The sequence below is a fragment of the Somniosus microcephalus genome, chromosome 15, assembly GCF_052327205.1.
Source record: "Somniosus microcephalus isolate GS21.2 chromosome 15, FLI_Smic_1.0, whole genome shotgun sequence".
Classification (NCBI taxonomy): domain Eukaryota; kingdom Metazoa; phylum Chordata; class Chondrichthyes; order Squaliformes; family Somniosidae; genus Somniosus; species Somniosus microcephalus.
The window spans coordinates 118,634,449-118,649,552 of record NC_141001.1 but is presented as its reverse complement, the minus strand read 5'-3'; the positions used below and the strand labels follow the sequence as shown (position 1 = coordinate 118,649,552).

At 48.2% G+C, this 15,104-nt stretch overlaps 1 protein-coding gene across 10 annotated transcripts in view; it reads right to left on the bottom strand.

Annotated features, from left to right (window-relative positions):
- ppfibp2b (PPFIA binding protein 2b) overlaps positions 1-15,104 on the bottom strand; it is a 474,628-nt gene that overhangs the window by 65,635 nt on the left and 393,889 nt on the right. For 6 of the 10 annotated variants that reach the window (XM_086008336.1, XM_086008341.1, XM_086008339.1 and 3 more), the window contains 3 exons: positions 10,994-11,062; positions 7,535-7,676; positions 3,467-3,595 (listed from right to left, as the gene is read on the bottom strand). In XM_086008336.1, coding sequence (XP_085864462.1) covers positions 3,467-3,595; positions 7,535-7,676; positions 10,994-11,062 — 340 coding nt within the window. The remainder of the gene's footprint in view (positions 1-3,466; positions 3,596-7,534; positions 7,677-10,993; positions 11,063-15,104) is intronic. The other 4 variants (XM_086008340.1, XM_086008343.1, XM_086008344.1 and 1 more) reach the window with 2 other exon arrangements.

The following is a 15,104-nucleotide window of genomic DNA, read 5'->3' as shown; positions in this document are numbered from 1 at the left end:
TTATGCTCCACTCGAGCCTCCACCCGTCTTTCCTCATCTAAATCTATCAGCGTAACTCTCTATTCCCTTCTCCCTCTTGTGTTTATCTAGCCTCCCCTTAAATGTATCGATACTATTTGCCTCAACCACTCCCTGTAGTAGCGAGTTCCACATTCTCACCACTCTCTGGGTAAAGAAGTTTCTTCTGAATTCCCTATTAGATTTCTTGGTGACTATCTTATATTGATGGCCTCTAGTTATGTTCTTCCCCACAAGTGGAAACATTCTCTCTGTATCCACTCTATCAAAACCTTTCATAATTTTAAAGACATCTATTAGGTCACTCCCTCAGCCTTTTCTTTTCAAGAGAAAAGAGACCCAGCCTGTTCAATCTTTCCCAAACATCGCTGTTTTGCTGTCATCCTTGTAAATCTTCTCTCCACCCTCTCCAGTGCCTCTATATCTTTTATATAATTTGCCGGCCAGAACTGTTCACAGTACTCCAAGTGTGGTCTAACCAAGGCTCGATACAAGTTCAGCATATATTCTCTACTTTTCAATTCTATCCCTCTAAAATGAACCCCAGTACCTTGTTTGCTTTTTTTTAATGGCCTTATTAACCTGTGTTGCTACTTTTAGTGATTTAGAATCTGTACCCCCGGATCCCTCGGCATCTCTACACCATTCAGACTCTTATTATCCAAGCATTATGCTGCCTCTTTATTTTTCCGACGAAAATGCACCACCTCACACTCATCTATATCGAAAGTCATTTGCCAATGAATGCCATCCTACCAGTTTATCAATGTCTCCTTGTATTTTGCCGCAGTCCTCCTCTGTATTAACTACACCCCACAATTTGGTGTCGTCTGCAAATTTTGAAATTGTACTTCCAATTCCGGAGTCCAAATCGTTTATGTAAATGGTGAACAGCAGCGGTCCCAGCACCGATCCCCGTGGAACACCACTTCCCACCATTTGTCAATCTGAGTAACTACCTTTGACCCCTATATATTACATCTACTGCGTTACCCTTGTCTATCCTTTCTGTTACTTCTTCATAGAATTCAATCAGATTGGTCAAGCAAGTTCTTCCCTTTTGAAAACCGTGCTGACTACTCTAAATTATATTTTCGGTTTCTAGATGTTTTCCTATTACATCTTTCCTACCATCTACGTGAAGCTAACTGGGCTATATGTTCTCTGGACTTGTTCCATCTCCCTGTCTCATATGAGGGAGAAGGGAATAGAGAGTTATTCTGATAGATTTAGATGAGGAAAGACGGGTGGAGGCTCGAGTGGAGCATAAACACCGGCATGGACTGGTTGGGCCGAATTACCTATTTCTCTGCTGTATATCCTATGTACTGCTATGTATCATAGAATCATAGAAATTTACAGCACAGAAGGAGGCCATTCGGCCCATCTTGTCCGTGCCGGCCGACAAAGAGCTATCCTCCCTAATCCCACTTTCCAGCTCTTGGTCCGTAGCCCTGTAGGTTACGGCACTTCAAGTGGCAGCACGGTGGCATAGTGGTTAGCACTGTTGCCTCACAGCGCCAGGGACCCGGGTTCGAATCTGGCCTCGGGTGACTGTCTGTGTGGAGTTTGCACATTCTCCCCGTGTTTGCGTGGGTTTCCTCCGGGTGCTCCGGTTTCCTCCCACAGTCCAAAGATGTGCGGGTTAGGTTGATTGGCTATGATAAATTGACCCTTAGTGTTAGGGGGATTAAATACGTGGGGTTACGGGGATAGAGTGGGATATGTGTTGGTGTAGGGGTTACGGGGATCGGGTGGGATATGTGTCGGTGCAGGCTCGATGGGCCGAAATGGCCTCTATCTGCACTGTAGGGTTTCTGTGATTCTGTGACGTGCATATCCAAGTACTTTTTAAATGTGATGAGGGTCTCTGCCTCTACCACCCTTTCAGGCAGTGAGTTCCAGACCCCCACCACCCTCTGGGTGATAACATTTCTCCTCAAATCCCCTCTAAACTTACGACCAATTACTTTAAATCTATGCCCCCTGGATATTGACCCTTCTGCTAAGGGAAATAGGTCCTTTCTATCCACTCTATCTAGGCCCCTCATCATTTTATACACCTCAATTAGGTCTCCCCTCAGCCTCTTCTGTTCCAAAGGAAACAACCCCAGTCTATCCAATCTTTCCTCATAGCTAAAATTCCCCAGCCCAGGCAACATCCTCATAAATCTCCTCTGCACCCTCTCTAATGCAATCACATCCTTCCTGTAATGTGGTGACCAGAACTGCACGCAGTACTCCAGCTGCGGCCTAACTAGTGTTTTATACAGTTCAAGCATAACCTCCCTGCTCTTGTAGTTTATGCCTCGGCTAATAAAGGCAAGTATCCCTTAACCACCTTATCTACCTGTCCTGCTACCTTCAGGGATCTGTGGACCTGCACTCGAAGGTCCCTCTGATCTTCTGCACTTCTCAGTGTCCTACCAGTTATAGGGGGAGAAATTGGGTGAGTAGCGCCACCTGTTAGCGCCTAAAGAGGCAGTCAGTGGCTGTAGCGCCACTGGCTGCGTCTCCGGCGATATTCAGTAGGGGCGCTAATGGTGGCGTTAGGCATTTGCGCTGCGCCGCCACCGATGACGTCATCGGTGTGCGCAGCGCCCCATTCGTGCCCCGTTCGCAATATTTGGTAGCAAACGCCGCAGTTGCGCCGCTTGCTACCTGCGCCCGGTTCACGGGGCCTTACTGTGCCGGCAGCGGCGCAAGTTAAGGTGGAGGTGCGGGGCGGCCGCTTTTTCAGCAGCCGCCTGCCAGCACCTCCGTTCCCGGCCTCCTAACCCCCCCCCCCCCCCGCGGCATTGCCAGCTGTTTCCCGAGAGCCCGGCACTTCTCCTTGGTGCCGGGCTCATTTGCCGGCACTCGCGAGCGGGGATCGCGCTGTTGCAGGCACCTCCCCCTTAACAGTGGGAGGACGGCCTGCAGTACCGCAGCGTGCCGTGCCGCAGCATGTGGCGCTGCGGCACGTTGCGCTGCAATAATCAGTTTCAGTGCCCTAAGAGGGACGCGGAGCGCCTCGAGCCTCGCCCCGTCTCCCTCGAGGGGCACTGAAACTGAATTTCTGGCGATCGGTATCACTCCGATCGCTGCACTAAATCCTGCGCTCAGGCGACTTTTGCGCCCCAACCCAATTTCTAGGCCAAATGTATTCCCTTGCCTTGTTAGCCCTCCCCAAATGCATTACCTCACACTTCTCCGGACTGAATTCCATTTGCCACTGTTCTGCCCACCTGACCAGTCCATTGATATCTTCCTGCAGTCTGCAGCTTTCTTCTTCATTATCAACCACACGGCCAATTTTTGTATCATCTGCAAACTTCTTAATCATACTTCCTACATTCAAGCCCAAATCACTGTACTTGGAGAGTTGGTCCAAACTCCGCCCTCCCTCTTGCTGCTGTGTGGCTGGCTGCGTGTGTTGTCAGCGACGTGCAGTTTGGGACATACTCACATCCTTGGACTTGGTGATTCTTTTGACCTCGCCAAACGGGGTCCTGCGGTCGCTCGAAAGCCGCCTCTTTTGAATTCCAAAGTGCCCTCCTCATCGTCCTGGAGCGAAGATGAGTGGCTTCTCCTCATTCTGGGGAAAGGTAGAGGGAGTGGGGGAAAAAAAGAGGGTTAGGGTTAGGACTGCGCTGAAATGCTTGGTAGGAGAACGGAGTGATTTATTTATTTTATTCATTCATGGGACGAGAGCGTTGCTGGCAAGGTCAGCATTTATTGCCCATCCCTAGTTGCCCTTGAGAAGGTGGTGGTGAGCCGCCTTCTTGAACCGCTGCATTCCGTGTGGTGAAGGTGCTCCCACAGTGACTTTGTCGTAGCGGTACAACCGAGTGTCTCGCTGGGCCATTTCAGAGGGCAGTTAAGAGTGAACCATATTGCTGTGGATCTGGAGACACATATAGGCCAGACTGGGTAAGGACAACAGATTTCCTTCTCTAAAGGACATTTAAAAAAAAATCGTTTATGGGATGTGAGCGTCGCTGGCAAGACCACCATTTATTGCCCATCCCTAGTTGCCCTTGAGAAGGTGGTGGTGAGCCGCCTTCTTGAACCGCTGCATTCCGTGTGGTGAAGGTGCTCCCACAGTGCTGTTAGGTAGAGGGTACTAGGATTTTGACCCAGCGACAATGAAGGATCGGCGCTATACTTCTAAGTCAGGATGGTGTGTGACTTGGAGGGGAACTTGGAGGTAGTGGTGTTCCCATGCGCCTGCTGCCCTTGTCCACCTAGGTGGAAGAGGCCGCGGGATTGGGAGGTGCTGCTGAAGGAGCCTTGGCGAGTTGCTGCAGTGCATCATTTAGATGGTACACACTGCAGCCATGGTACGCTGGTGGTGGAGGCAATGAATGTTTAAGGTGGTAGAGGGGGTGCCAATCAAGTGGGCTGCTTTGTCCTGTATGCTGTCGAGCTTCTGGAGTGTTGTTGGAGCTGCACTCATCCAGGCAAGTGGAGAGTATTCCATCACACTCCTTACTTATAGAATTGTGCCTTGTAGATGGTAGAAAAGCTTTGGGGAGTAAGGAGGTGAGACACTCGTCACAGAATACCCAGCCTCTGACCTGCTCTTGTTGCCACAGTATTTATGTGGCTGGTCCAGTTAAGTTTCTGGTCAATGGTGACCCCCAGGATGTTGATGGTGGGGGAATCGGCGATGGTAATGCCATTGCATGTCAAGGGGCGGTGGTTAGACTCTCGCTTGTTGGAAATAGTAATTGCCTGGCACTTCTGTGGCGCGAATGTTACCTGCCACTTAGCCCAAGCCTGAACGTCGTCCAGGTCTTGTTGCATACGGGCATGGACTGCTTCATTATCTGAGGAGTTGTGAATGGCACTGAACACTATGCAGTCATCAGCGAACATCCCCATTTCTGACCTTATGTTGGAGGGAAGGTCATTGATGAAGCAGCTGAAGATGGTTGGACCTAGGACACTGCCCTGAGGAACTCCTGCCGCGATGTCCTGGGGCTGTGATGATTGACCTTCAATCACCACAACCATCTTCCTTTGTGCTAGGTATGACTCCAGCCAGTGGAGGGTTTTCCCCCTGACTCCCATTGACTTCAGTTTTACGAGGGCTCCTTCAGGCCACACTCGGTCAAATGCTGCCTTGATGTCAAGGGCAGTCACTCTCACCTCACCTTTGGAATTCAGTTCCTTTGTCCATGTTTGGACTAAGGCTGTAATGAGGTCGGAAGCAGAGTGGTCTTAGCTGAACCCAAACTGGGCATGAGTGAGCAGGTTATTGGTGAGTAGGTGCCGCTTGATAGCACCGTCGATGACACCTTCCATCACTTTGCTGATGATTGAGAGTAGACTGATGGGGCGGTAATTGGCCGGGTTGGATTTGTCCTGCTTTTTGTGGACAGGACATACCTGGGCAGTTTCCCACATTGTCGGGTAGATGCCAGTGTTGTAGCTGTACTGGAACAGCTTGGCTAGAGGCGCGGCTAGTTCTGGAGCACAAATCTTCACAGCCTGAGAAAAAACATTGGGATTGGAAAGTATGACCAGATGGTAAGTTTAATTTGGGCGCAGAATTCCGGCTAATTAAACCTCACAGGGATGGCAGCGGAGTAAATCACGGCGATTCGCCCGCTGCCTGCCACTGATATCGATTTATCTGAAGTGAATACAACAGTCAAAATATTGCTCTACAACCCTGAATATAATGTGAACAGCAGTTTAAAAGAAACTCCTGACATCAAAACACCAAATACATCAATTCATAACAAAGTGATAGAATCAGCCACAGTGATTCGACTCAGAGCTGAAACTTCATTTAAACTAAGGCTGGGGTTGTTTTCTTTGGAACAAAGGAGGCTGAGGGGAGACTTAATTGAGGTGTATAAAATTATGAGGGGCCCAGATAGAGTGGACAGGAAGGACCTATTTCCCTCAGCAGAGAGGTCAATAACCAGGGGGCATAAGAATATAAGAAATAGGAGCAGGAGTCGGCCATTCGGCCCCTCGAGCCTGCTCCGCCATTCAATAAGATCGTGGCTGATCTTCTACCTCAACTCCACTTTCCTGCCCGATCCCCATATCCCTTGATTCCTTTAATATTCAAAAATCTATTGATCTCTGTCTTGAATATACTCAACGACTGAGCCTCCACAGCCCTCTGGGGTAGAGAATTCCAAAGATTCACCACCCTCTGGGTGAAGAAATTTCTCCTCATCTCAGTCCTAAATGGCCGACCCCTTATTCTGAGACTGTGACCCCTGGTTCTAGACTCCCCAGGCAGGGGAAACATCCTCCCTGCATCTACCCTGTCAAGCCCTGTAAGAATCATATATGTTTCAATGCGATCGCCTCTCTTTTAAACTCTAGAGAATATTGACTAATCTACTCAATCTCTCCTCATAGGACAATCCCCCCCCATCCCAGGAACCAGTCTGATTTAAAGTAATTGGTAGAAGGATTAAAGGGGAGTTGAGGAGAACTTTGTTCACCCAGAGGGTGGTGGGGGTCTGGAACTCACTGCCTGAAAGGGTGGGAGAGGCAGAAACCCTCATCGCATTTAAAAAGTACTTGGATATACACTTGAAGTGCCGTAACCTACAGGGCTACAGACCAAGAGCTGGACAGTGGGATTAGACTGGAGAGCTCTTTGTCGGCTGGCACGGACACGATGGGCTGAATGGCCTCCTTCTGTGCCGTAAATTTCTATGATTCTATCTTGTTCAAAAGTGTGGACTCTGCACTTTGACTCAGCCTGGCGTGAGACACGTCCACCTTCTCAGGAAGAGCGTAGGCACAATGAGATGCGGCATCACATTACAAACATTCTATGTGGTGCGTCCCTCCTTTTTAAAATTCTATTCCCCTCTCCTTACACTATGAGGGTGGGAAAGGCCAGCTCGGTAACCAGAGGACACAGATTTCAGGTAATTGGACAAAGAACCAGAGGGGAGATGAGATTTTTTTTTACGCAGCGAGTTGTTGTGATCTGGAACACGCTGCCTGAAAGGGCGGTGGAAGCAGATTCAATAGTAACTTTCAAAAGGGGAATTGGATAAATACTTGAAAAGGAAAAATGTGCAGGTCTATGGGGAAAGAGCCGGGGGGAGTGGGACTAATTGGAGAGCTCTTTCAAAGAGCCGGCACAGGCACGATGGGCCGAATGGTCTTTTGTGCTATACGCTTCAATGAAAAGGCTACCTGGCCCATCAAGCCTTGGCCCCAACTAGATGATAGACTTTCTCCATTCACCCCACCAACACCTTTATAATTAAAAAACCCCACAATTTTATTAGTGATAAAAACCGTTAGGCTTGTGGGCCAGGGATGTCCAACAAATGCAGTCTCATCAGCATCCCCACATTCTGAGAATAAAGAAAACAAATCGCATTCTATTCACAGTGAAGAGAACTATCATCAATTACACATAATTAATCCTGCGTGCTCCATTTACACCAGCGTTGCGTCACCGTTACCGGTTTGATAAAGGCAATACGCGTTAGTTGAACTGCAATCATCTTGCACGGTGCAAACATTTGAGGTTCGGATGACTCACTTTCCCAGGAATTTCTTGAGGCCTTTGCTGCTCTTTCTGTTCTCGGGGGAAATCGAAGGGAATTGTTCAGCGTCGGTGGTCGAGGAGAGAGGCGACAGGTCAGGCGAGCTAAAGGTGGAGTCGGCACTTTGCTCGGTCTCCCCTAAGGTGGAAAACATCGAGTAAAATACATGAACAAAGCCGAATGCAAACAGGAAGTCAGCTGGTCTGAATCTAAGCCGCTCTTCCGTCACCATCTCCAGGAACGGGCTCATCCTGGACACCACAGCAGAGTGATATTATTGCAGGTGAGCTTAAAGAACGCATATTTAATGAATTCTCACTCTATCCCTCTGCTGTCTAAGTGTCAGTCGTGGCTCAGTGCCTCTAGGAACACAGGAACAGGAGGAGGCCATTCAGCCCCTCGAGCCTGTTCCGCCAATCCATGAGATCATGGCTGATCTGCGACCTAACTCCATATACCCACCTTTGCTCCATATCCCTTAACACATTTGGTTAACAAAAAGCTTATCAATCACAGTTTTAAAATTAATAATTGACCCAGCATCAACTGCCGTTTGCGGTTTGAGTCAGAAGGTCGAGGGTTCAAATCCCATTCCAGAGACTTGAGCACAAAATCCAGACTGACACTCCCAGTGCAGTACTGAGGGAGTGCTGCACTGTCAGAGGTGCCGTTTTTCCGATGAGACGTTAAACCCAGGCCCTCTCAGGTTTGTAAGGATCGGTGGATTGAGAGGATTATCCGGCGACTGGCCAGTGATCCACGAGTGGGATGCCAGTGCGGACAGCTGACCTCGTACCCTCTCCTTAGAAAGGTGACCAATCAACTGGAAGATGTCAGTACATTGTTCACAATTGTTCAAAAAAGTCACAAGTCTTCACTCCACTACAAAATATTTAACTAAATGTCAGAATCGTAGGGTGTTCCAACACATAAACAGGCTGTCCGGCCCATCCAGTCACCAAGGATGAACTTGTCCATGAGCCACCCAGTCTAATCCCACTCTCCGCACCCTTTAATATCCCACCCAGCCTAATCCCACTCTCCTGCTCACTCCTCGAACCCTTTAATATCCCACCCAGTCTAATCCCACTCACTCCCCATACCCTTTAATATCCCACCCAGTCAAATCCCACTCTCCTGCTCACTCCCCGAATCCTTTAATATCCCACCCAGTCTAATCCCACTCTCCTGCTCACTCCCCGTACCCTTTAATATCCCTCCCAGTCTAATCCCACTCTCCCGCTCACTCCCCGTATCCTTTAATATCCCTCCCAGTCTAATCCCACTCTCCCGCTCACTCCCCATACCATTTAATATCCCATCCAGCCTAATCCCACTCTCCTGCTCACTCCTCGAACCCTTTAATATCCCACCCAGTCTAATCCCACTCACCTGCTCACTCCCCAGATCCTTTAATATCCCACCCAGCCTAATCCCACTCTCCTGCTCACTCCTCGAACCCTTTAATATCCCACCCAGTCAAATCCCACTCTCCCGCTCACTCCCCATACCCTTTAATATCCCACCCAGCCTAATCCCACTCTCCTGCTCACTCCCCGAATCCTTTAATATCCCACCCAGTCTAATCCCACTCTCCTGCTCACTCCCCGCACCCCTTAAATATCCCACCCAGTCTAATCCCACTCTCCCGCTCACTCCCCATACCCTTTAATATCCCACCCAGTCTAATCCCACTCTCCTGCTCACTCCCCGCACCCCTTAAATATCCCACCCAGTCTAATCCCACTCTCCCGCTCACTCCCCATACCCTTTAATATCCCACCCAGTCTAACCCCACTCTTCCGCTCACTACCCGAACCCTTTAATATTCCACCCAGTCTAATCCTGTTCTGCCCACTTCCCATGTCCTTGAACAGTCTTGTGAAGCAACCACTGGTGTAAATTCCATCAGTGTGTGTGGGCACTTTGCCTGCGAATATATTGCATTAAAAAAAAATTAAGCCACAGTCTTTTTGGAAACCAAGTCTAAACAGTTCACAGTGTAAAATAAAGGCTTACTTTGGCTACATGTCTAAACAGAGGGGTGATGTATGGCAATGCATTCAGCCAGTATGTACATTTGGAAAAGAAAGAGCTCAGTTTTGGATCCAAACATCTTGAGAGCTGCCTGCGCCATCATCACAACTGCAGATAAATTAACACTGGTGAGTGATTGTTGGATGACATCCAACTTGGCCAAGCCATGGCTGCTTAGATCTCCACACAGCCACGTGGATCTGTACAAGCAGCAGAGGAGCTCACTGATCGGGCAGATACTCTGCCAACAGCTAGTAGCCGGGGCTGTGCCCTCTGCTGGCTGCCAATGCTTCCCCTCTCGCTTGCCACTCACGCTATGGACAAAACAAAAATCCAGTCACAACTCTGGTGACTCACCAATGCCCAGCATGAGCCCCAACAACAACATGTATGTAGCACCTTTAGCAGGTTGGGCCTATACTCATTGGAGTTTAGAAGAATGGGAGGTGATCTTATTGAAACATACAGTATAAGATTCTGAGGGGGTTCGACAGGGTAGATGCTGAGAGGATGTTTCCCCTTGTGGGGGAATCTAGAACTAGGGGGCATAGTTTCAGAATAAAGGGTCGCCCATTTAAAACGGAGGAGAAATTTCTTCTCTCAGAGGGTCGTGAATCTTTGGAATTCTCTTCCCCAGAGAGCTGTGGAGGCTGGGTCATTGAATATATTTAACGTGGCGATAGACAGATTTTTGAACGATAAGGGAGTCAAGTGTTATGGGGAGCGGCAGGGAATTGGAGTTGAGGCCAAGATCAGATCAGCCATGATCTCATTGAATGGCGGAGCAGGCTCGAGGGGCCGAATGGCCGAGTCCTGCTCCTACGTCTTATGTTCTTATGTTCTTTAAGGTAGGAAAACATCTCAAGCTGCTTCACAGGAGCGTTATCAGACAAAACCATCGACACTGAGCCACATAAGGAGATATTAGGACAGGTGAGCAAAAGCTTGGTCAAAGAGGTAGGTTTTAAGGAGCGTCTTAAAGGAGGAGAGAGGCGGAGAGGTTTAGGGAGGGAATTCCAAAGCTTAGGGCCCAGGCAGCTGAAGGCACGGCCGCCAATGGTGGGGCAAAGGGAGTGGGGTATGGACAAGAGGCCAAAATAGAAGGAGCGCAGAGACCTCGGAGGGTTGTGGGGCTGGAGGAGATTACAGAGATGGGGTGGGAGGGCCATGGAGGGATTTGAACACAAGGATGAGAATTTTAAAATCGAGACGTTCGGGAACTGGGAGCCAATGTAGGCCAGCAAGCACAGGGTTGATAGGTGAACGAGACTTGGTATGTGTTAGGGTACAGGCGTAACCGTGTCTAAACCCACAGATGAAATGTGTCAGTAATTCACCCATTGCCGATCCCTCGCAGACATGAGTTTCACTTTCCACGCAAAAAAAGTCAAGTGCCGGCATCTACATTTCATATTCACCAAAAATGAAGAGTGGAAACCTCTCGAGCACAGTACCTAAAGTCGGAGCGCTGGCGCTCCTGCCGCGATCTTCAACCGTTCCGAAAAGTAGCAAGCCGCGTGTAGAGGTGAAAAGAAGAAGAATTGTGGCAGAGAGGGAGAATTAAAAAAAACGGCAAAAATAAACGGAAGCAGCAAACCCATGCAAAAAAAAGCACTCAAAGAACAACAGGGCCAATAAACCACACGACCAAGCGCTCAAAACTAAAGCCCAGAAACACCAAAGGATGGTCAGTCAGGTACCTGGTTTCATTGCTGGCCACTTAGCCTTCACTTCCAAACAAATACATCTTTAACAATTCTGCACTTTTATATGCGTTCAGTTGATTAGTGTTATGTGTTTCTCTACCCCATCGAATCGCTACGAGTAAATTGCCTGTGGTGTTTCCCAGTTGAATACAAGCTGCTTTTGTCCTATGAGATGATGGCAAAGAGAGATTTGAGAAACTCATTCCACCCCGCCACCTGGTGGCCGGAGTGTAAGCTGCTATAGACGTAATAAAACCGCTGCCGCCGTGTGGCGATCGAAACTGCGAGCAAATTGTGAGGTGAAAATGGACGGATTGAAAATGGAGGAAGTCAGCATATGGGGTCCTTTGTTTGTGAGACCACGTGGACAGGAAGGAGAACCACCGGATGAAGAGGAAGTCCCGCCCCCCCCACAACCCCTCCCCCCCCCCACACACACCCCCTTCCCCCACACACATCACAGGAGCATGAAATAACAACAGAAAATGCTGGAAAAACTCAGCAGGCCAGGCAACATCCGTGGAGAGAGAAACAGAGGCAACGTTTCGGGGCAAACTCTTTGTCAAGTTTGACTCGAAACGTTGACTCTATTTCTCTCCACGGATGTTGCCTGGCCTGCTGAGTTTTTCCAGCATTTTCTGTTGTTATTGCGGATTTCCAGCATCCGCCGTATTTTGCTATCGTACAGGAGCATGAACGTGTCATGCAGAAGGGACTCCAATCCGGGAAGGTTGGGAGTGAAACTGACCTATCAGAGGGGGGCAGATGGAGAAATACGAGGGGGCCCATGCCGGAGGGCACTATAAAAGGAAAGACACAGAAGCAGGAAAATTAGAAGGACAAAGGGAGCTGTTGAAATGGCCAGTCAATGTTTGCAGCCTACTACTGATCACCCGAGGAGGGGTGTATGTATGTATGAAGGTCAGACATAGAGCATATAAATTGCTGGGGGTACTTCTATGTGCAGACTTATTAAACAAGGACATATGAATTGCCGAGGGTGCTTCTATATGTAAGCTTGAATTTTTAAACTGTAGTGTGAATTAGGACCATTTTTATTGATCACAAACTTATCTGTCACTGTTACGCTTATTTGTAATTCTCGAGGTCCGAACCGTAGTAGGAGAAAGTCCTACAAGAGCTTGCAGCTACGCCGTGACAATTGACATAGTAAAAATGAAGGGGAAATGTTGACATAGCAGCTTAACAATGGCAGATGCTGACAGAGAGGTGTGACAAAAGAAATTGTGACGACGGGAAGCACGGTTAAGGGACAGGAAGTGTGTACCCCGTGCAAGGCTGTTAATAAATATATATAGACTTGGGATATCATCCTATTTACAATGAGCCTCAATGTTCTCTTCTACGACAGTCTGCTGGGCAGAAAGCAAGTGCCGTTGTGAGAATATCTGTGCAGCATTTGGGAATACTAACTTCATTTACAGTTTATCACTGTGTTGAAGTTGTGCGTGACAGTGCATTTGAGAGATTAATAGAAGCAAGCTGGTTTATATTAGTGCAGAAAGATCCTTTGGGAAGATTAAGAATTAAAAGAATCCCACAATATTTACTGATGATTTTAACAGCAGGTCGGGGTACAGTGGTGTAGTGGTTGTGTTACTGGACCAGTAATCCAGAGAACGTGAATTCAAATCCCACCATGGGCAGTTTGTGAATTTTGAACTCAGTTTCAAAAATCTGTAAATAAAAAGCTGGTATTAGTAAAAGTGACCATGAAGCTGTCGGATTGTCATAAAAACCCAACTTTAGGGAAGGAAACCTGCCGTCCTTACCCGGCCTGGGCCTATACGTGGCTCCAGTCCCCACACCTACGTGGTTGACCCTTGGGTAACCAGGGATGGGCAACAAAATGGCGGCTTTGTCAGAATGAATAAAAAAACAGCGCAGTCAGCACAGGCTGACTTCAGTAACCAGCCAGGTCACTAATTTATGGGGGGGTGGGAAGAGAGAAAAATCACTGAACCTGGCCCCTAAAACGCCAGTTAAAAATCCCAGAATTTCATCTGATAAAATCGGATTTTAACTCAAAGATGCTTCGTTCAATATGATCTGCTATCGGAAGTGCCGGTCGTTGACTGTAAAACAACAGTTTGGGTTGTGAGACCAGCAAGAATTCCGGAATCTTTGACTTATTCAGTCACCGTGTGGCAGTGTTTATCAGTACAACAAAGCTTGTCAAACCCACCAAACACCTGACTGATAACCAACCTGTTGGTGATTTTGAAATGAGTGTTATTACAATTTTTTTTTAAACCTTAAATTTAGTTGCCAGCAGAATTTCGTTCCCTTTGCATTTGGTAATAAATATCATGAATAATTGGGGCATTCGTTGCCATGGTATTTACTTCACCGGGATTGATTCGATGCTAATCCCTTGCTCCAAGGACAGACGGCGCGGGTCCCGTAAACACAGGTGGGTGTGGTCCCCTCCCTCTCTCCAACAACAGAAAGTTATCGATTGATATTTAATACCAAAAAAAACCCAAAGGGAAATGCATGCTTTAGAAAGTTTCCTTGATAAGATGAGAGACGATGAACATGAAGGATAAAACAATTAGCGAATCCAAAACACACACACACAATTTCAGTTCTAAGCACTCCACACAGCAATGAACATCAGTCGGGGTTCTGTAGCGAGTGTGTGAGCTGTCCCGCCGTTCTACTGAAGACAAAATACTACCACATAGAATATCACAGCGCCAAAGGAGGCCATTCGACCTATCGCTCCTGTGCCGGTTTTCTGAACCATCAGTCTCACAGTGCCAGCTGTGGCTCAGTGGGCAGCACCCTCACCTCGGAGTCAGAACCGATTCTGGGGTCAAGTCCCATTGAGCACATAAATCTAGGTCGAGACTCCCAGTGCGGTGCTGAGGGAGCGCCACACTGTCGGAGGTGCCGTCTTTCAGATGGGTTGTTAAACCCTGTCAAGGCCCCTCCGTTAAGGCCCCGTCTGCCCTCTCAGGTGGACACAAATGATCCCACGGCATTATTTCAAAGAAGAACAAGGGGGGTGTCCTGGGGCCAATATTTATCCCTCAATCAACAATCACTAAAACCAGATTATCTGGTCATTATCACATTGCTGTTTGTGGGAGCTTGCTGTGCGCAAATTGGCTGCCGTGTTTCCCTACATTACAACAGTGACTACACTTCAAAAAAGTACTTCATTGGCTGTAATGCGCTTTGAGATGTCCCGAGATTGTGACAGGCGCTATAGAAATGCAAGTCCTTTGTCTTTCTTTTCATTCCCCTGCCTTCTCCCCCATGCAGCTTCTCTTTTTCACTATTTATCTCCGCACCTTTTGAAACCTATTATGGATTCCGTTCCCTCCCCACTGCTGTCTCTGCCAGGATATGCCGGTGCCCTAACAACCCTTTGCATATATCAAAAACAAACTTCTCCCAACCGCTCCCTTTGTTCAGTCCTTAAGGTGGTTCTTCTGTCGATTTCGCAACACACAGCAACTGTTGCATTAGAGGGAAATTTCAGAGCTCCCTACTTTACATCTCAACCCTTAAAGCACAACGGACATGCAAATGCGTTCAGTGAGCAGCTTGCTGGCACAACTGCAAGAGGCAGCAGGCACCACGACTCACGTTACTTCACACGAGTTGTTTATTGTTTGCCGCCGCTACTGAACTCGCGTCGCTCAACACCACTCGCCGCCCCAGCTGAGAAGGTGAGCGAGAAGCCGACAGTCTTCTGCCATTGCAACTGTGTATTAGGTCAGCCGTGGCTCAGTGGGCACCCTCGCCTCTGAGTCAGAAGGTTGCAGGTTCAAGTCCCACTCGAGAGACTTGA